Source organism: Pimephales promelas, chromosome 22 (assembly GCF_988280905.1).
Source record: "Pimephales promelas chromosome 22, fPimPro1.hap1.1, whole genome shotgun sequence".
Classification (NCBI taxonomy): Eukaryota; Metazoa; Chordata; class Actinopteri; order Cypriniformes; family Leuciscidae; genus Pimephales; species Pimephales promelas.
In genome coordinates this window covers 10,187,145-10,212,603 of record NC_142790.1, presented here as the reverse complement: position 1 = coordinate 10,212,603, position 25,459 = coordinate 10,187,145, and the positions used below count along the sequence as shown (strand labels likewise).

General features: G+C 41.0%; 1 protein-coding gene across 2 annotated transcripts in view; it reads left to right on the top strand.

The window, feature by feature from the left end:
• The window catches only part of gnal (guanine nucleotide binding protein (G protein), alpha activating activity polypeptide, olfactory type), a 188,523-nt gene that overhangs the window by 26,683 nt on the left and 136,381 nt on the right, over positions 1-25,459 (top strand). For both annotated transcript variants that reach the window (XM_089125829.1, XM_089125828.1), the window contains exon 5: positions 17,529-17,626. In XM_089125829.1, the coding sequence (XP_088981955.1) occupies positions 17,529-17,626 (98 nt within the window). The remainder of the gene's footprint in view (positions 1-17,528; positions 17,627-25,459) is intronic.

The window sequence follows — 25,459 nt, the reverse complement described above, 5'->3', positions numbered from 1 at the left end:
AATGTTGCCTGGTCTGATGAGTCTTGATTTCCGTTGAGATATTCAGATGGTAGAGTCAGAATTTGCCATAAATCTGTCATAAAAGAATTTTGCCAGAATTTGGCATAATTTAAATGCCACGGCCCTGAGCATTGTTTCTGATCATGTCCATCACTTTATGGCCACCATGTACCCATCCTCTGATGGCTACTCCCAGCAGGATAATGCACCATGTCACAAATCTCGAATCATTTCAAATTGGTTTCTTGAACATGACAATGAGTTCACTGTACTAAAATAGCCCCCACAGTCACCAGATCTCAACCCAGTGGAGCATCTTTGGGATGTGGTGGAACGGGAGCTTCATGCCCTGGATTTGAATCCCTCAAATCTCCATCAACTGCAAGATGCTATCCTATCAATATGGGCCAACATTTCTAAAGAAGGCTTTCAGCACCTTTTTGAATCAATGTCAGGCAGAATAAAGGCAGTTCTGAAGATGAAATGGGGTCAAACAGAGTATTAGTATGGTGTTCCTAATAATCCTCTTGGTGAGTGTATATTTTGTTAAAATTATTCACATTTTCACAGATTCTGCAAGGTGTTCACCAACCTTCAAGCACCACTGTATATATATATATATATATATATATAGATAGTTAGATAGATGGATAGATAATTTATTACTAATTACTTTACACTAAAAATAAGGAATATTAGCTGAAAAGCACTCTAATGTGTGCTGTGTGTCATTTGTTGTATCATATTCACCTGCTTGTATTTGTTGTCTGTGATATTGTGCAATTGTGTGCAACCAGACAAGCCTGTGTTTCACACTGTACAAGTGTGTTTATGTGCGAGTCCCAGGGTGTGTATTTTGCGCTCAGTGGTGACAGTAGCGCTGGGTGTCTGGGAGGCTCTAGTGAGCTCAGGCTGTCATTAGCATGCTCTCTCGAGGGTCGAGAGCACCCCGCTTAACTCCCTTCTAATGACTCTTTTGGCTTCGTCTCTGACTAATGAAGGTGCAGGTAGAGAACATCTGTGCTAAATAAAAGGCCACTAATAGTCGTTAAGGTTTGTTTTCATGTTTTTCTCTTGTTGGCTCTCCCTGAGTGCACCAGCTCGTCACACTGAATTTTCCAAAGGGATCTCATCCTCTCTGACTGTGAAGTTTGTGTAACAGGAGGAGAACACTGTTGTTACAAACAAAGCACTTCTGTTTTGTGTCCTTTTGTTTCTTTGTGAAGAAAGCTCTCGTAGAAACTGATTTTTTATGTGACTGCCAGGTATGGTTGAAATGACCAAAAATCTTATTTCCCAATAAGACACTTTATTTCACAAATATATATATATATATATATATATATATATATATATATATATATATATATATATATATATATATATATATATATATATTAGTTATAGTTTATGTTCGTTATTTTATTTATTAAAAATAATAACAATGAAGCAAATAATATTAACAATAGAATAAAGATACAGAATAAATAAACTTTCAGGTAATACCCTACATAAATTCAATCAAAATGTACAAATACAAACACATTCTATCTGAAATAAGTATTAATGGATTTTTATTAAAGATACAAAATTTGTTCAGTCAAGTGAAGTTCGTGATTTTTCTCTTTTTCTATTGTTGTTTGATTAATGACGGAGACGTCAGCGGATTTATTTGGCTACTGTCACTTTAAAACCGAATGCACTGACCAAATATACTGATATACATCTGTTTTTTGCCCAACTGTTTACATTAATTCGAGACATTTGTGAATACTGCACAGAATGGGCATTTTGACATGGTAGTGTGCAAGCGCATTATTTCGTTCCCCCTTTTTCAGGAAACAGGGTTACAGTCAAGTACCCCGAGAGTCGAGACATCCCTTTAAAAAGCTACACTCAATGGGGAACAAGAATATAAAATTCGCAGCACTGGAAGTGTCTGGACCCCTCAAGGTTGTGTAGTGTAGGCGCACAAACACGAGAAGGGCCTCAGCATGAGCTTGGGATGTCAACTCAAGTATGTGAGAGCCTGGAGTAACGTGAACATTCAAACTATAAAATCCGATAAATGTGCGCAGAGAGAAACAGCTTGCCACATCACCTGATTGCTAGAAAAGCTAGAAGGGGGCGTCTCTTGCTAAAGCCTTGGAGAATGCAACCCCCTGATTGAATGAGCCCTAATACCTAGAGGCGAAGCTTGACCGCTAGGCTAGGGCAATGGCATCCCTCACCCAATGGGGGTCTGTTTTGTGGTGGCCACCCCCTGTTATGCCCCCCATAATATGAACAGCTACTCTGAATTACGGCATTGGTTAGCACGGGGGACATAAATCTGAAGAGCACAAGCTGGACACTGTAAGTGGAGTTTCTCCTGCTCCGGCTAACAGCAGAGGACAGAAGAATGACCAGATATATGGTCGAGAATGGGACTTTGGGAAGATAGTCGGGGTGAGACCCCATCGACCAGAGTGTGGCAAGCCACAGATACTCTGAGAGTAGCAGGACATGTGCATGCTGACAGCTTTTCCTGCAGAACCTCCAGCAGTGAAACAATCTGGCAGTGGACTGACCCTACGTTATGTATAGTGCTTCACCTTTCAAAGACATGCCACTTAAAAAGGCACCTAGTATGCAAAATTCACTTTTACATGGTGTTTGAACAAATGTGTGTTGGCAATGTGTGTACACAACCACCCTATAATGATAAAAATCCACCCAATGTTTTTTTTTTTTAATCCCCAAAAATCAGAATTCAGAACAAGCCATTCTCAGATTTGGGGCAATGTGACGTACTTTTGCACAGGCCCCTACCATGACTGTTGACTGAAACTGCAGTTTTAGTGTAGACCCGCCCTGAGTGAGCTGTACTCAGTCCGCCATTGGTGGCAGGGCACACTCGAAGGAACACACAATCTGGTGAAAGACCGAGAGAAAGGGAAGGACCTGTCTCTTGCTCTTCACACAGAGCCCCATGAATGCGTCAGAGGACGCGCACGCTCACTCTTGTCTGACATGTGCAAGCCTGGAGCAGAGCACTTTGACAGGAAGTGTCTCGCAGCGCTCACATTCTGCATCCTAAATCGTGTGATTCCCCAGACATTCTATACAGAGCTCATGCAGATTGTCATCCGAAATGGGCTGTGAGCAGGGCGGCACACATTTCTTTGACTCTCGACATGATTCCCTCGCTTTTTTTCTACTCTTTCTTTTCGTGCAGAGAAAGAAGAGTGAGAAAAAGGCTTTTTTTCTGCCTGACAAAGAGCTAACTCCTAACAAAGGGATAGTTTGCAAGAGATTTTAGTGCAAAAAATGGACAATTCGGTTCTGAAAATAAAAGAACCTGATGAGCGCACCTGTCACATGTCGATATATTGCCTCTGACGTGCTCATTCCAAAGATGTCGTCATCAGAGGTTATTTAAGCCAAATTCTTTGGCATTTTTGCCACTTAGGGCTGTCAAAAAGGCTGAAAAGCTAAATTCAAATTGTTTTCTTAAAGGGGAACTTGACAACTATTTCAACTTAATAAAACCATTTAGAAATCAGAAATTGGGTGGTTAAATAACCTGTTCCAGTGAAAATGGTGACTTTGCACGCTCCCCTTAGCATTCCCAGCTAGAAAACCAACCTTGCAACATGGGGACTAACATCCCAGTAAGATGGAAATAGAAAGTCTCGTGAGAAGCGAGAACGAGTGAGAAACACAAACTGCTTCACGGCAATTTGACAAACACACGCCCCCCTTAATACCGGTTAGTATTACCCACCTCAGTAGACATAGCTCCACATGATAAAGTTGGCCAGCTCCGATAATAACAAATGCACATGAGCCCAATGGGGGTCATGACAAACACCAGACGGTCAACTTGATCTGCAGTGAGTGATCTTAAGCTAACAAAAAAAAAAATGTCTCGCAAAATTCACGCCTCTTAACATGGCAAAAATTCAAATGGTTTTTGAATTTGAATGTGCAGTTTTTTTTTTTCAAATTCGACAAATATTCTATTTTTTTTTTTTTCATTTGACAGGCCTACCACACGTGTTCATAACTGGTCAAACAAAGAGTTTTTCCCCATAATGCTTTCGTGCAGCATTGAGTGTAGCTTTTTTAAAAGGGAACACTTTACAACTACATTAGAGCTAACATGAACTAACAGTGAAAAATTATTCTAAAGCATTTATTAATCTTAGTTAATGTTAAATTCAACATTTACTAATATATTAAAATAAAAAGTTGTATCTCTTAATATTAATTAATAGACCTGAGCTGACAACCATCCATGAGTAGTTGTATTTTTATTTCCATTTTAACTAACGTTAGCAAAATAAAAAATACTGTAACAAATGTATTGCTCAATGTTAGTTTATGTTAGTTAATGCATTAACTAATGTTAACTAATGCAATCTTATTGTAAAACGGTGCCAAAATTAGGTAACACTTTACGGTAAGGGTACATGAATTATCATGAATTCATGTATAAATTAATGCATGAATTATGCATTCATTCATGAATTAATATCTCATGAATCATCAGAAACTAACACAAGTTCAACGTTTTTCATTCATGACTTCATGAATGAACAACACCTTAATTAAAACATTAACTAAGACGAGCACATCATCATGAATTATGATTTATTACGCATGATCATGATGTTTTCTTTGTTCACAGTTATGCCACCATTAATAGCACATTGTTCATCAGTGTTTCAAAGGACCTAGTCACCACTTTAGTTGAGGGGCCACACACATGATGAAGTCATTGATAGATAATGCTTAGTTAATGATGACTTCTGTATTTGATTAACAGAATATGTGTGCTATGAGCTGCGATTGCTCTATTTTGTTGTCTGTCCAAAGTAGTCATCATTAACTAAGCATTAATCTATTAATGACTTCATCATGTGTGTGGCCCCTCAACTAAAGTGGTGACTAGGTCACTGACCTGGACTAAGAACAAAGAAAACATCATGATCATGCGTAATAAATCATAATTCATGATGATGTGCTCATCTTAGTTAATGTTTTAATTAAGGTGTTGTTCATTCATAAAGTCATGAAGGAAAAATATTGAACTTGTGTTAATTCCTGATGATTCATGAGATATTAATACATGAATGAATGCAAAGTTCATGCATTCATTTATACATGAATTCATGATAATCCATGTACCCTTACTGTAAAGTGTTACCCAAAATTATAATGCAGCAAAAAAAGAGAATACAATATTTTTTTCTTCTTATTATAAATTATTTTATAAAATAAATAAATAAACAGAACAGGCAAAGCTTTCCCAGAATTTGGCCCCTCGATTTGACTTCTATTTTGCAATTTTGGATCAGATTTTCTTTGAGTGTTGATGTCATATCAACCAGACGTTTGTGAGATGTCTTAGAGAGTGTGTAGCGTTGTTCATGAGCCGTGATGCGTTTGTTTTGCTTCTGTGTATCCATTTGTTTTGCTTTATTGTGATGATTATATGATGGGCCCTCACCAGGGACCTAATTATTGTATAGCTGCCTGCATCCTCTGAGGAAAAGGCGCAAAAAACAAGTATGCTCCCCAGAAACCCCCTCCCTCGTCAGCACTCACTCCTGTAGTGCTGCAGAGAAACTTTCTTTCAATGTTTTGTAATGTGTAAAAAAAAAAAATAATAATTTGTCTGTCAACTTTACATTTTCAATAATAATAATAATTTATTTTTATTATTCTAAAACAAGTCTTATTCATTGATTTTATTCCAGAGCAGTTTAAATGAGCAAGTGGATCAGAGAAAATGAAGAAAAATAAGTAGTGAATAGGGCTGCACGATATTGAAGAAAATAACTTTAAATAATGCAATATTTGATGTGCGATACGATAAAATGTAATTATATTTAAATTAGGGCTGTGCAAATTAATGCGATTAATCGCATCCAAAATAAAAGTTTGTGTTTACGTAATATATTTGTGTGTGCTGTGTATGATTATTATATACAATACACACACATGCATATATTTAAGAAAATGTGTTATTCATATATAAAATATTTGTATTTATATATAATATAAATTATATATATATATATATATATAGTATCTATGTGCAAATAATTCTTAAATATATACATGCATGCATATGTATTTATATACAAAATAATTATACACAGCACACACACATATATGATGTAAACACAAACTTTTATTTTGGATGCGATTGATCGCAATTAATCTTTGCACAGCCCTAATTTAAATATATTTATAAACTGAAAATTATATATTCAATGTACACATTTCACATTCTTTTTGTGAGAAGAAAACATCCCTACAACTTCCGAAAGTGAACAGCAGTGTTTGTGTTTTACTGTGGCGTTAAATATAAAAGCAAGTGTGATTTTTACCATGAGGGAAAACCAGAGGGTTTATGGTTCAAGTATGTAGTGTAATGTAGGCCATAAAACTCATTAAACTTTAGTTTACAAAGATGTGAAACTCACCGAGTGTTTGGGATGTCCACTGAAATGCTCACACAAAAATCGCTGCAAAAGATCCTTTCCAGGTTTTATCATAGTTTTTGTCCAACTCCATTGACTTGACTTCGACAAAAACTATAAAACCTGTTGGAAAGGATCTTTTGCAGCGATTTTTGTGTGATCATATCAGTGAACACCCCAGACCACTCGGTGAGTTTCACGTCTTTGTAAACTGAAGTTTAATGCGTTTTATGAAGGATTGTTCCAGTGCACCCATGCAACCATTGTGGAGGTGGGGGTGTGTAACCACAGAAACCGAAAATTCTCTGGCCAGCAGCATGTGTCCAAATTTCAACATTAACCGTTCTATTTCATCAGAAACTATCTTAAAACAGGGCTTTAAGTGTAAAATACCGAACTTGTCCTTTAAAGCAAAAAAAAAAAAAATGATTTCATCAAGAGCAGTGAGTGATTTTCTCTGTCTTTGATTAACATTAAGCACACAGACGGAAGCAGGTTTATTTGGCTGCTGCATGCATGGATGCATTATATTGTTACATGTGTGCTTCTTTCTCAACTGTTTTTACTTGAATACTCACCAAGACAAACATTCTGACATAAATGTGTGTATTTGGCCATATAAGCTGCGGAAGATAATTAAATTCAGGATCTGCACACAGCGTGAGTGAGAGGCAGCTTTCTGTTCCCATGAGTACTTCTCTTATGGCATTTAATATAGGGATGCACGATATATTGACCACATTCCACAATATCGTCCGATAAATGGTCATTTTTAATGTTATCGTAATCGATCAGATAAGAAAATTAGGTTGATATATTAAAGCCGATAGATAATGGATTATTTACTTCAACCCAGACACTTGATGTTCGCCTTAATGGTTTTGAATTGCTTGATATGATTTGAATCACTTTGAAAAGGAAGATACAATTAAGTGCAACATGTGCTGCACAAATCTGTCATATAAGCTTTATAACATAACAAGAACATGAGTATAGAAGAATGCTGTGAATTCTTGTTCACCAGTAGCCTGAATGCCAGCCCAAACCCCACCCACAACATTTTTTGGTCTGGAAGTTCGGTCTGGACTTGATCCATTGAGGAGTAATTATGATCAGTAAAAAAAATTGTCGGGCCAATCAAATTGCCAGGGTGGGCTTTATACAATGATGGACAGATGATCTGCAGTTACGTTAATCACGTCATCAAAGAGCGCTTGGTTTGAACTGGTTTACAACATAGATGACTGCAGTTGGAGAATTGAGATGTATAGATTCCGCTATCGCACCTATTTTAGAAGAAATCGGCCGCGCATTAATTTTAAAAGATGAACAGAGAACTGCAATCAAGGCATTTATCAATCGTCAAGATGTGTTTGCAGTCCTTCCTACGGGATTCGGCAAAAGTTTAATTTATCAACTGGCTCCGATGGTTGCTAAGAAGAGGGACACAGTGAAAAACCCAGTTGTCATTGTGGTTTCACTACTCCATTGGTTGCACTCATGGAAGACCAAAAGAAGCAACTGAAATGAGCATCACGGCGATACAACTCATGTCAAAGCCATCGCTGCATCAAACAATGGTGACACTTTGTTATTCTACTCGCACACTATACCCATACTGGTAGTCACTGTACCCCTTATAAGCAGTGTATTATTATTTTTAGTGTATTGTATTATTATTAAATCATGACTTCTGACGTTGTCTCTCCATTTATTAAAATCAGTCAAGTTATGCTCTGTCAAATGCGAGCAGATTTGTTGGCTTTATTGTGGTGATCTAATTCTAAACGGAGAACTTGTTCATATATACATTCACATTTTCTATTTCATTCAAAAATGTTTTTCGAGTTTGTAAGTACTCCGCAAATCCTTAAATTGTTTTTGCAACATCGGCAAAGGTCGTTAACACACATTTTTCTTTTAAATTCCCAGAGTGTGTGCAGTTCAGTTCTGTTGACAGCTCGCTCAACATACGTCACTTACTGCCTTGCTCTGATTGGTTGTGGATCTATCCAATTTAGTTTTTTTCCCCCTGGTTCGATTAAAACACGCCTCATAATCAAAGCTCTATGGAGCAGTATCAAACTCACATTCTGAATAGAATATTAGTATGATGAAGTCTGGCTAGTTTGCCAGTGTTTCAGCGCAACAATCTCATTGTCTACGGAGTCAAGCCTTCATGACAAGCACAGTCAAGTTCACTTGAGCTTTTGTAACATTTTGTGCCATTGTAAGTTGTAGTGTGTGTGTGTGTGTGTGTGTGTGTGTGTGTGTGTGTGTGTGTGTGTGTGTGTGTGTGCGTGTGTGTGTGTGCGTGTGTGTGTGTGTGTGTGTATACATGGATGCGTTAATTGTGTGCATAATGTAATAAAAAGTTGTTAAATCTCTGGGTTTAGGCAACTAAACGTTTCAGCGTGTTTTTGTGGGAATGGCTAAAACAGGGGTTACACATTCTAAACAGCACAATCAAGTTCGCTTATGCATTCGCATCATTTTGTGCAGATATAAGTCATGATATTACGTTTGTTATATAAATATCAGATTACTCTCATTTAGGATGCGTTTCGTTGAGTTCAATAACCCGCTATACAAGTTATTCAGTTTCCCTGTGCTCATTCTCTTCAGCTTTAGTGTGTGCAATCAAACAGCAATGAAAAACATTAAAAGCTATGGGGACTGTCATATACAATACATTATTATTGTATAGACTATTATTGTAATAAATTTTGGTTTAGTTGCATTCTTCAGCTTACAGGTATTCGTTCTCTTCAGCTTTAGCGTGTGCAGCTCAAACAGCAAAGATGTCATTTGAAACAGTAGGCCTAATATTTCAGATGTTTAAGTCATGTCACCTTTATTTATATAGCGCTTTTTATAATACAGATTGTTTTCTAAGCAGCTTTACAGAGATAACAGGAAAATAATGTGACGCTTGTTTCCAGAAGAAAATCGCATCACAGTCCAGCTTAAGTAAGTTCAGTGATGTTTCAATTTGTTGTAAAAAAGTTATTAATTTAGTTAATATATATATATATAGCCGCTCTGGAGAAAACCGTGATGTCATCATCATCCAGCTCAGTTCAGTTCTCATATAATGGTGTCAATGCAGGCAGAGCAATATTATTGTTAAATATTAAATTAAATGTTAAATTTAATGTCCCCAACTAAGCAAGCCAAAAGCCAATGGCAATAGAGTTGAAAAAGGCAACAGTGGCAAGGAACCAAAAATCCATCAGGTGGCAGAATGAAGAGGGAAAAAAAACGAAAAAAAAAAAAAAACAGGGTCAGTCATTGAGCTAGTTCCCTATCGAGGGAACTCAACACTGCGTCGATAAAATCGACTCTTTGGGGACGCTCCCTAAGCGTGCGCCTCTGAAGTATGAATGAAACTAATCCAATCCTGATTGGTGTTGCGTCGTGACGTAACATGTGACGGCATACCCGGAAGTATAAAAGTGACGCTGTCACAACACACACTAGCTTTCGCTCTTCAGCAAGCGCTTTATGTTGAAACTGTCTGTCTTATTTGGTGTTGTTTGTCTTATTATTGAAAGAAAGTATGGCCAGTGAACAATTCAAGAGGTGTGTGCATCCCTGCCCTCGTTTCATCACGGGTGGGGACGCACACTCTCTATGTGTGTATTGTTTGGGAGTGCAGCACGCACGGGCAGCTCTCGAGGGGGCTGCTTGTGAAATGTGTGAGGCTTTGCCTATTAGAGTGCTGCGCTCCCGGCTGGCGTGCTTTGACGAGCACGGTCAGGCTCGCGTTCCCCAGGGTTCCGGTCCCGCATATGTCGAGGCGATGCGGCGACTGAGATCCTGGGGTTCGCAGCGGGATCTGGCGGAGGAGAGTGAGAATGCTGAGGCATTTTCTCGCTCGCCATCGGCTGGTCCCGCAGCCTCTGAGAGTGGTGTGGGAGCCCGCGCTGCGGTTTCTCCTACCCGCGATCAGGTCCCGGTGCTTGAGCTGTCTACTTCTGAGGAAGGGGACGTGCTCAGCATCGATGCGGACGACCGTGATCTCAGCACGCCATCACGCGGCCTGGGTTATGAGGAGCTGGTGGAGGTTGTGACACGCGCTGTGGCCAGACTAAACATCAGCTGGCCACAACATGAGCAGGAAACGCAAGTCACCAGTAAAATGGACGAGCGTTACCTGCAGCGCAGGTCACAGCCTCACCGCCGGGGTCTGCCGTTTTTCCCTGATCTCCATAAAGAGATCTCGAGAACGTGGGAAAGACCGCATTCGTCCCGTATTTCGAGTCCCAATGTAATAGATTACAGCAATGTTATGGGGGCTCGAGATATGGGATATGGGAAGATGCCGAAGGTGGAGGAGGCTTTAGCGAGCTATCTCTCTCCCGAATCGGCGTCTTCCCTAAAGACCCCGGTGTTGCCTAGTAAGCCCTGCAGAGAGACATCTGCATTGGTGGGCAGGGCTTACATGGCGGCGGGTCGGGCTGGTTCGTGTCTGCACTCAATGGCGATTTTGCAGGCATACCAGGCCGACCTCCTGAAAGATTTGGATGAGGGGGAGGGGCCTACTCCTGAAGATGTCGCGGAGTTGAGGAAGGCCGCAGATTTGTCTCTCCGGGCCACTAGGGAAGCGGCCAGCGCTATTGGCCGCTCTATGGCGGCCATGGTGGCCACGGAGAGGCATCTGTGGCTGAACTTATCCGGAATTAAAGAAAAGGATAGGTCCTTCCTGCTGGATGCGCCGCTTTCGGCTTCTGGCCTGTTCGGCGACGCCGTTAATTCGGTTGTCGACAGGTTTCAGGAGTCGAGAAAACAATCTGCGGCGTTCCAGCAGTACCTCCCCCGGAAAGCGAAGGCCAAATCTAGTAGGGGGGGGCAAAGCAATCAGCCCCAGCCATCAGCCAGCTCCTCCCACAGGGCAGAGCAGAAGGAGAGCGTTTCCTCTAGAGCCCCCCCTCCGGGGTCTTGGCAACAGAGGAAACGCTCCCAAAAACCGAAGTCCTCCAGCCAGAGGGGCGACCTGAGGGACGTCATTCAGGCTAAGAGGACTTCGGAAAAGAGGTCCTAGCCAAGGCAGGACTTCAGAGGGCTGCCCCCTCCGCAGTGAGACAACCGAGGTTGTTCTCACAACGGGGCCCTCTAGGAAAAGATGCAGGTCCGCCGTTAACAGCGCTTCGGGCCGCATCAATTTCCAGCGAAAAGACACCAGAGGCCAGCCTCGAGAGGCTGGTACCCTTAGCAGATTTTGTAGAGGGATGGTATCATCTTCCCAACATATCTCCATGGGTCCTGCAGATAATACGAGTTGGGTACAGACTGCAGTTCGCGCACCGCCCCCCCAAGTTCTCTGGGGTGGTGCTCACTGCGGTGGTCCCAGAGCAGGCTCAGGTGTTGGAACAAGAAGTACAGACTCTGCTGTCGAAAGGAGCCATAGAACGTGTTCTTCCGGTAGACAGGGAGTCCGGGTTTTACAGCCGGTACTTTATAGTTCCAAAGAAGGATGGGGGGTTAAGGCCAATTTTGGATCTCAGGGTGTTGAACCGGTCTCTGAGAAGGTTCAAATTCAGAATGTTGACCATTCCAACAATCGTGAGTCAAATCAGATCCGAGGACTGGTTTGTCACGATAGATCTGAAGGACGCCTATTTTCACATCTCCATCCTTCCTTGTCACAGGAGATACCTGAGGTTCGCTTTCGGGGGCGAAGCATACCAATATCGGGTTCTTCCGTTCGGCCTAGCACTCTCTCCCCGCACATTTACCAAGTGTATGGACGTGGCCCTTGCTCCACTGAGACTTCAGGGGATTCGCGTATTGAATTATCTCGACGACTGGCTTATTTTGGCCCAGTCTCGGGAGATGGCAGTTCGGCATCGAGATGTCGTTCTTGGCCATATTCAAAAATTGGGGTTAAGACTCAATTTGAAGAAGAGTGTGCTAGAACCGTCCCAGGGCACGACCTTTTTGGGAGTCGTGTGGAACTCGATTACAATGCAGGCACGTATGTCTCCCGCACGTATCGAGTCAATTCTGGCGATGGTGTCCAGGGTGAGGCTAGGTCAGGCCGTCACTGTGAAACACTTTCAAAGGATGCTGGGCCTCATGGCAGCGGCATCCAACATTATTCCTCTGGGCCTCCTTCACATGAGGCCCCTCCAGTGGTGGTTGAAGACCAAGGGGTTCTCACCCAAAGGAAATCCGTTCCGTATGATCAGAGTAAGTGCCTTCAGTCTCTGCAAATATGGAAGAAGCCTTGGTTCCTATCCCAAGGGCCAGTGTTGGGGGTGTCATGTCGCCGGGAAACCGTTTCGACAGACGCCTCCCTTACGGGCTGGGGCGCGGTCATGGACGGCCGCTTTACCAGGGGTCTGTGGCAGGACCATCATCGCACTTGGCATATAAATTGCCTGGAGATGATGGCGGTATTCAAGGCTTTGAGGAGCTTCCTCCCAGACATCGAGGGTCGCCACGTCCTTATACGGACAGACAATACGTCAGTGGTGGCCTATCTGAACCGACAGGGGGGACTCAGATCGCGCCCTCTGTGCAAACTGGCGCATCAGATTATCCTTTGGTCCCAGGGAAAGATATTGTCAATAAGGGCAATGTATATCCCAGGGGTTCAGAATCGGGGAGCAGACATCCTGTCGAGGCAGGGGCTGAGGCCCGGGGAATGGAGACTTCATCCGGATGTGGTGAAGTCGATATGGGAGAGGTTCGGACCGATGGAAGTGGATCTGTTTGCGTCTCGAGAGACGTCCCACTGTCCACTTTGGTTCTCCCTCTCACATCCAGCCCCACTGGGGTTGGATGCCATGGTACAGGCTTGGCCGAGGCTTCGCCTGTATGCTTTCCCCCCGATCGCTCTGCTCCCAGGGGTCCTGGAGAGGGTCCGTCAAGAGGGCATCAGTCTACTTCTGGTTGCCCCGAGATGGCCGACACGAGTATGGTTCTCGGATATAATATCACTCCTCATAGCTCCGCCATGGCCGATTCCTCTGAGGAGGGATCTATTGTCTCAGGCGGAGGGCACAATCTTCCACCCTCGCCCAGAGTTGTGGAAGCTGTGGGTCTGGCCTCTGAGGGGGTTCAGTACCTAAATGCTGGCTTATCAGCTGAGGTGGTTGAAACCATACTTAGCTCTAGGGCCCCATCTACCAGGAGATTATATGGCCTCAAGTGGAAGGTGTTTCACACTTGGTGTGGAGAACGAAGGTTGGATCCAGTAAACTGCCCAGTGGCTTCAGTTCTGGAATTCCTTCAGGATCGTTTCTCTGCGGGTCTCTCCCCGTCCACTCTTAAGGTGTACGTGGCTGCCGTTTCGGCTTTCCACGCGCCAGTAGATGGTGGACCTCTGGGGAGGCACCAGTTGGTCATTAGGTTTCTCCGTGGTGCTTGGAGGATGAGGCCGGCGGTCAGGTCCAGGGTGCCTGCCTGGGATCTGGCAATAGTTCTGGAAGGGTTGTCCTTCGCTCCCTTCGAACCTTTAGAGTCGGCTTCGCCTAAGGACTTAACGTTGAAAATGGTCTTTCTCTTAGCGATTACCTCTCTTATGAGGGTGGGAGATCTCCAGGCCCTGGCGGTAACGCCAGCTTGCTTGGAGTTTGCCCCTGGCAAAGTAAAGGCCTTTTTGCACCCGAGTCCGGGCTACGTGCCTAAAGTTCCTTCGAGTACGGCTCGCTCTGTAGTCCTTCAGGCATTCCATCCTCCACCTCATGTGTCGGCGGGAGAAGAGAGGCTTCACTTGCTCTGCCCCGTCAGAGCTTTGAGTGTATACTTGGAAAAGTCTGCTTCTTGGAGAAGATCTGACCAGTTGTTAGTATGCTTTGGGTCACCTAAGAGGGGGCTCCCGGCGACCAAACAAACTATAAGTAACTGGATTGTCCAGGCTATTACTGAGGCTTACAAGGTGCGTGGGGTTCCTTCACCTTTGGCCTTAAGGGCTCACTCGACTAGAGGCATGGCTTCCTCTAGGGCCCTTCTGTCGGGAGTACCTCTGCAGGAGATTTGTGAGGCAGCCGGCTGGGCTACCCCGCATACTTTCATCAGGTTTTACAGTCTCAGCCTTCCCAGTACGCCCGGTGCACACGTACTCGGCCCTTGCTGAGTGCCTAATCAGTTTCACTCTGGGGCGGGTCTGTTCGGTGCGTGGCCTAGTGGGTACTCGTTCCCCAAAGAGTCGATTTTATCGACGCAGTGTTGAGTTCCCTCGATAGGGAACGTCTCGGGTTATGACTATAACCCTTGTTCCCTGAGAAGGGAACGAGACACTGCGTCGTGTTGCCACGCCCCCTTTTCAGACCCTTGAGCGTCTTGCTTCATCGCGAGGCTAGTGTGTGTTGTGACAGCGTCACTTTTATACTTCCGGGTATGCCGTCACATGTTACGTCACGACGCAACACCAATCAGGATTGGATTAGTTTCATTCATACTTCAGAGGCGCACGCTTAGGGAGCGTCCCCAAAGAGTCGATTTTATCGACGCAGTGTCTCGTTCCCTTCTCAGGGAACAAGGGTTATAGTCATAACCCGAGACGTTCTTCTCTGGCCAATGAACGAACAGTGCATGATAATAATTCAGGCAGTGTACTATTACTGTAATATTAAGCCTTATTTTCATTTTTTTTTTTTTAAACATTGATGCATTATTATTAATAACCATCACTTGTCATATTATTTTCATCTACAATATGGTTTGATTAAAATCAATTCCTTACTAATTGTCCGTGCGGAGGCTATTTCCTTTTATTTGTCCATGGCACATGCATTTTGTTTCTTTATATGCACTGCAGCCCAATGTTATTTCAATGATTTGTTTGCATTATTTAGGTTATTTGTTTATTTTTTATTTATTGTTAGATAATCATTTTGGGGAACCCTTTACAATAATGTATCATTTGCTAATGCAACATGGACATTTTATTAACTTAACACTAACAAAGGTTATTGCTCTCTGTTAGTTCATGTTAGTTCACATTGCATTAAATGTAACAACTTTGTATCTTAAAAAAGTCTTAAAGGTTCATGAAACCCCAAACCAAATTTTCTGAGATTTTAACATAGGCATGTGTGTTGAACACCATTGAAGACAATGTTAACATCTGTTAGATTTAATAATAGGGTTAAAATGGTTAAATTTGAGTTTTTTTCCCACTTTTTTCGTCTTCCGGGTTTAAAAAAATTCATCGTGTCCACGTCACCGGCTGTGACGTGGCCGTGCACTGTGAGTGCGTTGACGACTTTTTCTTATCCTGAGTTTTTTATTTTGAGTTTTCTTATCCTATGAGAAGACACGGTCTCTTAATTATTCATGACACCACGTGGATCTTTTCAACGACAGACATGTCAAACTGTGATATCGCGTAGTAGATGAGAGAGGCAATCATGACCGGACGCAAGTATTTGTTTTCATGGTGCAAAGTCCAAGTGCGTTGATGTTCCCGTGATGCTGCCAGGGCTAGACTCTGGCTCTTGACGGTTGGTTTGCCATCAACCATAGACACATCTAAACATGATCTAAACTATAGTGTGTGCCACATACATTTTCTCGAGAGAGAGAGAGAGAGCTGCGAGAAGTGGAGAATTGTGGACTTCGCCTTGTTGACAACTAATCCAAGTGGCGTCTTGCGAGAGATGCGGCGGTATCCCGAGGACTTTTCTATCCCTTCAGATGTGTGTGTGTGTGTGTGTCTAAAATGAGAAGTCATCCACCTCTGCAGAGCCATCTTTATTATGAGGGTTCAGAGGGCATGTGGACTATGCACAGAACGATTTTTAAAGCAGAAAATTAATAGTTTTTTTTTTCTGAAATGCATTTATAGTGTCTATATAAACCACTATGTATTTTATAATGACATTATAATTATACATGTAGTCTACATTAATGTGTTTTAAATAGAATTACTATTACTGTAGGCTAATATATGTAGCAGGGCATTCAGTTACTTTTGAAAGGACAATAATAAAGTGTCAGTGTATTTCATAAGACTAACTTTGCCAGCTATATATAAAAATCTAGCATTTCCTCGTGTTTTATCATTTCTTTTTAGTGACAGTCGATGTGCATGGGACATGGCCATACTACACCCACTCCCTCCCTTCTTCTCACAGCTAGCCACGCCCATTTAAGTTGCATTTTTCAAAAAGATTGTGAGCTAGACTTGAGCTGAAAGAGGAGGGTTTCTCGACCCTTTAAATGTTGAGATTAACATTACCTAAGATAATAAATGCTGTAGAAGTGTTGTTCATTCATTGTTGGTTCATGTTAACTAATGCTAACAAAATTAAATCGTATAGTGGTACCATTTTTTGATACAAAAATTTGGCCATAGGAGTGTAAAATAAAATTTAAAAGTTAAGGAATCTTACACTGGTTCAAACTAGGCTATTGTATTGTATTGTAAAGTGTTTGGGATATGGCTTTTAATGGTGAGACTTTTGTTTTTTTATGTTCAGGCTATCAAAGTCAAAATTTGAATTTAGATTTATCAGCCAATAAATCAAAATGTGAATTTAGATTTATCGGCCAATATATTGGTTATCGGCTTTAAATGTGAAGAATTATCAATATCGCACGTATGTAACAGTTATATGTCCAGTCTACTCCCTGCTGTCTGTGCCGACCTAAAACTTGGACTTTTTGGAATCTTTTGGAGTATTAAAATCATGCAGGAGACATCTGGAAATGTACATTTGCGACATTTCGATGCTTGTGTTAAACATATTAGCAAAGACATCAGCATCATAGTTCATGAGAATATGCCTTATTTTTACAGATCAACAACAGGAGTCAGGTGGTGATTTAGAATGATAATGTACAGTAAAGTGGTCTTTTGCCGCTGACAATATCCCAATTGTACAGTTTTACAGCAACTGCTTTACTTAACTGTGGCTTGTTTATAACACCATTTTCTTCTTAAAAAATGTTTTTGTATAATGTTTGTTTATTTGTTTGTTACTGTCAAAAGTTAGCAGTAAGCAGTCAAGGTTTTTATTCCCTTCTTACTTTTATTTTGTGTTAATTACGGTCACATAAATAGATGCTAACTCAATATTGTGTGGTTTTTCTATTTTTTTACAGGAGTTTTTTGAGCATGCAACGCATCTGTGGGACGATGAGGGGGTGAAGGCCTGTTTCGAGCGCTCAAACGAGTATCAACTCATCGACTGCGCAAAGTAGTGAGTATCTTTTGATATGTGTCAGCTTTACTCCTACAGTAGTGTTATCAACTGTCATAGCATGTCTCTGCTGAATTTCTGTGATGATTGCTGTGTGGAGATTTCTTGTTGCGTGCAGCACAACCCATTGGATAATGTAGAGTGGATATATGTATTTGTGTGACCCACTAGTGCAGTGCAGTGTGTCCAAACTTTCTCTTCGTCCCACTATTTTAATATTTTGATTCCTATACATCTCATGAATCAGTAAGATAAAACTTTTATAGATGTGTTATTTACAGAAATCGAGCTAAGAGTGCTCCCTCTATAATCACTAAAGCTGTCGATCACTTCAGTTCACCATGGGCTCATTGTCGGTTAAAAAATCTGTCTACTCTTCACTGCACAATGAAACTATTATTAGGGCCCGAGCACTAACGGTCCGAGGACCCTATTGAAACTGTTAGGATTATTTTTTTTCTTTTTAGGGCCCGAGCACTAACAGTGCGAGGACCCTATTGAAACTGTTAGGGTTATTATTATTAGGGCCCGAGCACTAACAGTGCGAGAAAAAAAGCCTCAAGAACCCATACCCTAAACTCAACAGGAAGTCAGCCATTTCTAATTTTACCGCCATTTTTGGATGATTTACTCACTACGTACTTTAACGAACTCCTCCTAGGGATTTAGTTGGATCAACTTCAAATTTCTGCTGTGCCTTCTAAAGGCATTGACGATGAAAAGTTGTGCTACCTGCGCGTTTTCGTCGATGGGCGTGTCCGAGGCGTAGACGATTCGCCATGAAACAGGAAGTTGTTGTAACTTCAGTGTACATCCTCAGACCTGCGCAAAATTTTATACGTTATACAATAGTCCCGCCCTGAACACATGTAAATGCCGAAATTAGTCCACAGTCATAGCGCCACCTGCTGGAAACAGGAAGTGACCTTTAACGAAGCAGCCCCCGCCGCACGTTTGACCTACATGTACGGAATTTCTTTGGCACATGGATCATGTCCAGACGTACAAAAAAGCCTCTTGGAGCAATGCCCTAAACCCAACAGGAAGTCGGCCATTTTGAATTTTACGTTAATTTTTGGTTGATTTGGATGCATAGCAAATTCACAGCCACACTGGCTGAGCTCCACAATATACAACGCAGCCGCCTCACACCCCGACGCGCTACAGGTGGGAGGGCCCGCCCATCGCTGCTTGTATTCAACAATATTATTGTTTTGACTGTCCTGACACTGTTGTATGAGAACTGAACTGAGCCTTGATGACAACATTTTTTGCAGTACTGCTTTATAGATGAAATGAACTAATTTAATAATAATGAAGATCTTTACAATGGATCTGAAACACTGAACGGACTTCAGCCGAAATGCATAATTTTTCCTGTTTATCACTGTACAATAACAACTTTGAAATAGGGCTGCCACTAACAACTATTTTTGTTTCAATTAATCAAAACAATTAATTTCCCACCAAAAAAATCAACAATTTAACATAAGAACATTTTATGTCTTGCAACTTTGGGATTCAAAAATGTAATATTAAAAAAAGTATACATGTAAACTGTTTCAATTAAACCCTAACAGTTGGGTTTTTTCACATTAAACAAATGCAAAGTTTAGAGTCAACTGGAATCAAGTATTAAAATGTAATTAAAAACTACTCTCAGAAATGTGTAAACAACAGATTTAAACAGACATCTCCAGCATGATGAAAAATATAACTTCAGTAGTGAAACTCCAAATGGAATCCAAATTTCTATGAAATCCTTTAAAGCAAAAGTAAAGTAGAGCTGCAGCTATCAATTATTTTAGTAATAATCGGGTATTCTACCCATTTTCCCATCAATAAATCGAGTACTTAAATGTGGATAAAAATGTGGTAAAGAGATCCAAGTGAACAACAGCCTTTAAAATACAAATGTATAATAACAAGTAATAACAATTGGTTCAAATAAAGTATCAAAGTAATCAAATGGGTTTTATTGAACAACACTGTTAAAATACACCATACACCACCAACGCGCTACCAAGATGGTGAGTGCTGGCTCCACCCACTTTGGGCTTCAAAAGTGCTCTTCAGAAACCTACGGGTGACGTCACAGACACTATGTCCATTGTTTTATAAAGTCTATGGTGTGGATGGTGAGTTAGTTTAAAATGTTTGTGATACTAAAGTTTCACGTTAGAGAAGTGTCATGTTTAAATGTTTTGCTACTTGCTTATTATATTATGATAGGATATTATAGGATATTATAATAGAAAACTATTTATAAGTAATGAACTGAATATATGTTGTTTATATTTGTGTTTAAAGCCATGGACCAGTAGTGCACTGTAAACAGGTCTTATCCGAAAGCTATTATCGTGGGATGCTTCTGCAGCACATACATACTACAATACATATGTACTGAAAACGGACCATGTGTGAAACATGCTTAAGAAGCGTGCCTGCAGTAATCACAGTGACCATCAAAGTTCCCTCTATGCTGCACGCATAATTGAAGGTCCTGTACAGCACAATTTTAGACTGCACAAAAAAACTAACTACAGCAGGGGTCACTTTTTGAAACTGAGAGCTGCTTCATGGGTACTAGTCATATGAAGGGCTACCAGTTTGATACGCACAAATTTGCTCAGTTTGCCTTTAGTTATGCATTATTAATAATGATTAATGATACTATGTGAAGACACTGATCACGTTAATGATTTCTCACAATAATTATCAACAATGACAATATGGTGGGAAGCAGATATCAATATTCAGCTTTTAATCTCAGTAATGGTTACATTTTCAGATGATCACTTACATCACTTCATTTCATAGGAAAAATGTCCCATTTTCACGAGCCACTGAAACCCTTTTAGCAAATCATGAACTATGTTGCAAAAAGTTTTCAATTATGTAGAAAAAGCAACTTACTTTTAAATAAATCTTGTCACATTTTGAACCAATGACCAAAATCTGCTGAATTTAACACACTTTTAAATTGAATTTAACACAATTCTTCAATATTCAAAATTCATCTTCGCCACGGTACTGCCATGTTGCCACTGACAACATCTGGTATCTGTTTCTTTCCTAGTGGGAAGACTGGCATTGCATGCTGTTCACCAGTGTATTGTAATCTGGTGTGTAACTTGACACTGCAACTGTGAGTGAGTCTTTCAGATGTGCATCAGTGAGGCGTGTGCTGTGTTTGTTCTTTATGAAGTTCATGTCAGAAAACGCTGATTCACAGAGATAGGTTGAACCAAACAGGCTAGCAACCTTCTTAGCTGCTGTGCATACTCCACTATACTTCTGTTTCACCAAAAGTTTTGTGCAGTCTGGTAGGCTTTGAGGTGGAGGTCATTTTGCAATGTTATTATTTCAATCTCCACCTGTCCAGCATCCAAGCTGAACGTTGCACTTAGTTTGTCAGCAAAGAATGTTGTGTCCACATTCATGAAAGTATTGGAAATGAACGACACACGTGGCTCAAGCTGATGAAGGTCACAAAACCTATTCTCAAACTCTTGCCCAAGTCGGTTTGCAGCGTGCAGTTCAAGTCATTTATGGCTCGTTTCCACTGAGTGGTACGGTACGGTACAGTTCGGTTCGGTACGCAATTATTTGCGTTTCCACTGTCAAAAGTTGTGAATGGTACCAAAAAGCCGAACCGTACCGTACCACTTTTTGGATACCCTTTCGTTAGGGTACCTAGCACAGTGAAAGGGTACTGAAAGGTGGAGCTAGACTCACTGCAGAACGCTGATTGGTGGACAGAGTATCGTCACTCGCACGTGCTACAAGGGCATAGAAGCATATAGCTGAAATATAATTCTACTGTTATTGTGTCACGAAATGTAGTTTTAAGACTTTTTCAGGCGAGAAAGTAGTTTTTTAAAAATCAAATCTGTGGTTTATTTATAGATTTTTGATAATTTGACTGAGATCCATTCCAAGCGATCACCGGACGCTCGCGCTCGTGTCCCCCGCCTGGAACAGCCTTTCCTCGGCTAGTCATCCTGATGTTTGCCGCTGACTCGGACGTCTCTGTAGTGGTTAAACATGAGATATAGTTCGTCTTGTATAAACCTAACTAGGGATGTCCCGATACCACTTTTTCACTTCCGATACCGATACCGATGCCGCAGCTTTGGCTTTTGCCGATACCGATATTAATCCGATATTTTTATTTTATTTTTAAACCCCTTAAAATATACCTCCAGTGTATATATATATATAAAAGAAAATGCATGCACTTCAGTACTTAAAGCTAGCTATAGCTACCAACAGGTTTAAAGTTAAAACAATTTAAACAGCAGCATTCTACATTGTAAATACCAGTACAGTTTTTTTTAAAGCAAGTAGAATTTCTATAATTGTGTGTTAAACTCATTATCACTCTAGTGTGTGTTAAACACAATCCACAGGCAGCTTCATAATAAAGATGAACAACAAATCCCCAAAATATATGATCATAATCAATGACAAAAAATGCTATTATAAACTAGATTAGTGAATAATAAATATTGCTCTTTGTATTGTTGTAAAATACATTCATGAAAAACAATATAAGAAAAATTAAAAAGATAATTATTATTATTTTTTTTTTATATAGCCAAGACTACAAAAAAATTGAGACATGTTCTAAGTGTATAGCACAGCTATTTAATGAGGCAGCAACATTAATAATTATTAATGTTAATAAGCTTTAATTGCGTCACTGCATTATGATATGAATGACTCCAACACAGTGCGGCACAAAGCGCTTATGCGCATTCCGAGCGCAGAATGATGCGCTTGAAACCACGTGGAGTAACAGCACGCAGCCGAGTATGCACCCTATGGTATGCACGCTGCGCGTCGAGTCCGCTTTGAAAAGTTCAAAGCATAAAGGAAATACATATTGATGGACAATGTATTAAACAGTATCTATCTATGCAATAGTTTATTGAGCCTTTTCTTTAAACAGTTTTAAATTTCAGTTACTGTGCGCGTGAAGAACAATAGTGCTCTGACTCTAGTGTTGTGATCTAACCGACAGCATCCGACACATGGTTATGGTAGAAAGTAACACGATTAAGTTACAGCAATAAAGTCCAGCAAGATAATGTTGTTTTATGCGAAAATATGCCCAATCTACAGATAAAGTATAATAGTATAAACATTGAATCATCTTGAAGATAGTTTCATCATTTACTGTAACCGAACGCAACGCGCTGTTTGAGTGCTGAATGGAGAATGACTGACAGCCGCGAGAGGAAAACGTTTACGTGATCCTGAATTTAATGACTTATATATTAATTTCTCTCTGACATAATGGCTCAGAACACTTATAATAGAGTGCACAAAAACGTCATGGTACTTTAGTATGTTTTTGTGCCTTCTGTGGGGCTTAACAATAACATAATAGTAGGCTATACGCACAATATCGGATTTGAATCTGCCTCGTTTGATCGATACCCGATCCCGCAAAAATGGCTGGATCGGAGCCGATACCGATCCTGAGTATCGGATCGGGACATCCCTAAACCTAACAGGTGATCTTTGGTCTCGTGAATCTATAATTCGTTTCCTGGCCAATAGTTTTGGCAGAAGGCTACGTGAAGTAACTGAAGTTTCATATCTTTGAGCGCTGAATTTGTATATTTGACTGACTGGATTGTTTCTTGATATTATTTAAGCTTTACTGTATTTTGTACCTTTTACGTATACTTTTATAATGGCTATTATTGATAAAATTGAAATTCAACAAAAAGAGATAGTTTTTCATTTTTTATTTATTTTATTACCTCTGTAATGTTGTTTATTGCAACATTTGTAATGCGATATGCAATGCATTACATTAGATATTGCCTGGAATATGTTTAATATTTTTAAATTTAAACGAAAAGAGGCAGGGTTGTTTTATAATTAGTTTTGTTATAAATATAACGTTACATACATGCAGTGATAATCTATGCGTTGCCTGAACCACATTTATGTGCTTTAGAATGTTTAAAATGTATTGAAATGAAATCGAAAAGAAGCAGAGTGGTGTTTTATAACATATTTCGTTTTATTGTTGCCTAAAATGAACATACAGAGATAACCAGAGCGAGCAGAGTGTCGCGTTCAAGAACGCGCTGTTCCATTAACAGAATTACTGGACTCGCGTCCTCGGCATCATTCTCCTGAGTCGGACTTTGCGTTGGCTTCTTGGAAACGCCTAATGCCAGCGCTTGTTTCTAGTGACAAACATGCCGCGAAGCAAGAACAAGATCTGCTGTCTGTCATCCATTGTTGTTCACTATGTCGCTTTCTTCGCGCGAAAATTACGTCGATCGCTTCTTTCCAGCATACCACGCCTATCAAGTAAGGGTACTGTTAGCGGTGGAAACGCAAGCCTGATCATGGTGTACCCGACCCGACCCGTACTGTACTGTACCGTACCGTACCGTACCCCTCAGTGGAAACGAGACATTAGTTTCCCAGTAATATCCGTCAAAAATGCAAGGTCAAGTATCCACTCTGTGTCCTCCAGCAGTGAAACGTCTTTGCGTTTGGACTGCTTGAACTCTTTGATTTCATCCAAAAGTGACAAAAAACTAAGTAAAACTCTTCCTCTGCTGAGCCATCGGATTTATGTGTGTAGCAGCAGGTCACCTTATTCAGCTGACATCTCCAATAGCACCTTGAAAATCCTGTGCAGTTTTGCTTTGGAGCAGATGTTGTTTATGATTTTTACAACTGGAGTCATCACGTGCCCAAAGCTGATCACTTTTGCACATAACGCCTGCTGGTGAATGATGCAGTGATAATGCTGAAGTCTGGGTCACTTTTACAGTGAGCGATGAAACATGTCGGCCGATCATAGCAGGAGCCCTGTCTGTAGTCACAGCTACCAGCTTTTCCAATCGTACTTTTTTTCTGCACGAAAACCTCCTTCACCGTGTTATAAATGTCAACTCCCCTCGTAGTTGTCTTTAAGGGCAGTAGTGCCAGGAGTTATTCTCTTTTGGAGAAATCTTCAAAGATTATCCGGATAAAAAACTAACAGCTGCGCTATACTGCTGCTGTCCACGGACTCGTCGAACTGGATGCTGACCAGCTGCACTTCGCCAGATCCCGCTCCAGCTGATCGACCAAGTTACCAGACATAGGTGACACTCTTCTAGCCATCGTAGATGCACCCAGCTGGACGTCAGAGAGAGTGGAGATTAGATCGATTCCATTTTTCTCGTCTTTAAGTACAGTGTGTTAGCAATTGTCATCATTGCTTCTTTGACAACTTCTCCATCTGAAAATGCTTTCTTGATCAGAAAATGTGTCGCTCTAAACGAGCTTCAGTTGCTTTTTGTGACTTTTTCGCCATCCTTGTGAGTCGTGAAAAAAGACTGTTGCTTGCTTACCCAAAACTGCCTTTAGCTCACAGGCTTTTTCTGCCTGTAGTGCACTTCCCGGTGGGTAGTTAGTATGGTAGCTTTTGGGACACGTAGTGAAGTGTCTCTCCACATCGTGCCGCTTTGCCATCGCCACAGTCGCCCCAAAAATGAGAGACATGCAGTTTTCTTTCACAGTTGTAAAAAAGAATTCCTTCTCCCAATCTTTGTGAAAGTGATTCGTTTTCATCCATTTTTCTGCCATGTTTTTGGGGCAAGAAACTGCATTCAGCTACTATCTTCACTGCACCAGCTAGCTTAACTTACGTTATTCTCCACTTGTCCCGCGCACAATTCTGACCTTTGAACTAGAGTAGCATAGAGTTCTAATCTCATGAACATATTTTTAAGATATTGTCATTTTGAAATATATATAACTTTTTTGTTTCAAAAACATTTGGCATTGTTTTACATCCATTGTTTTGGATCA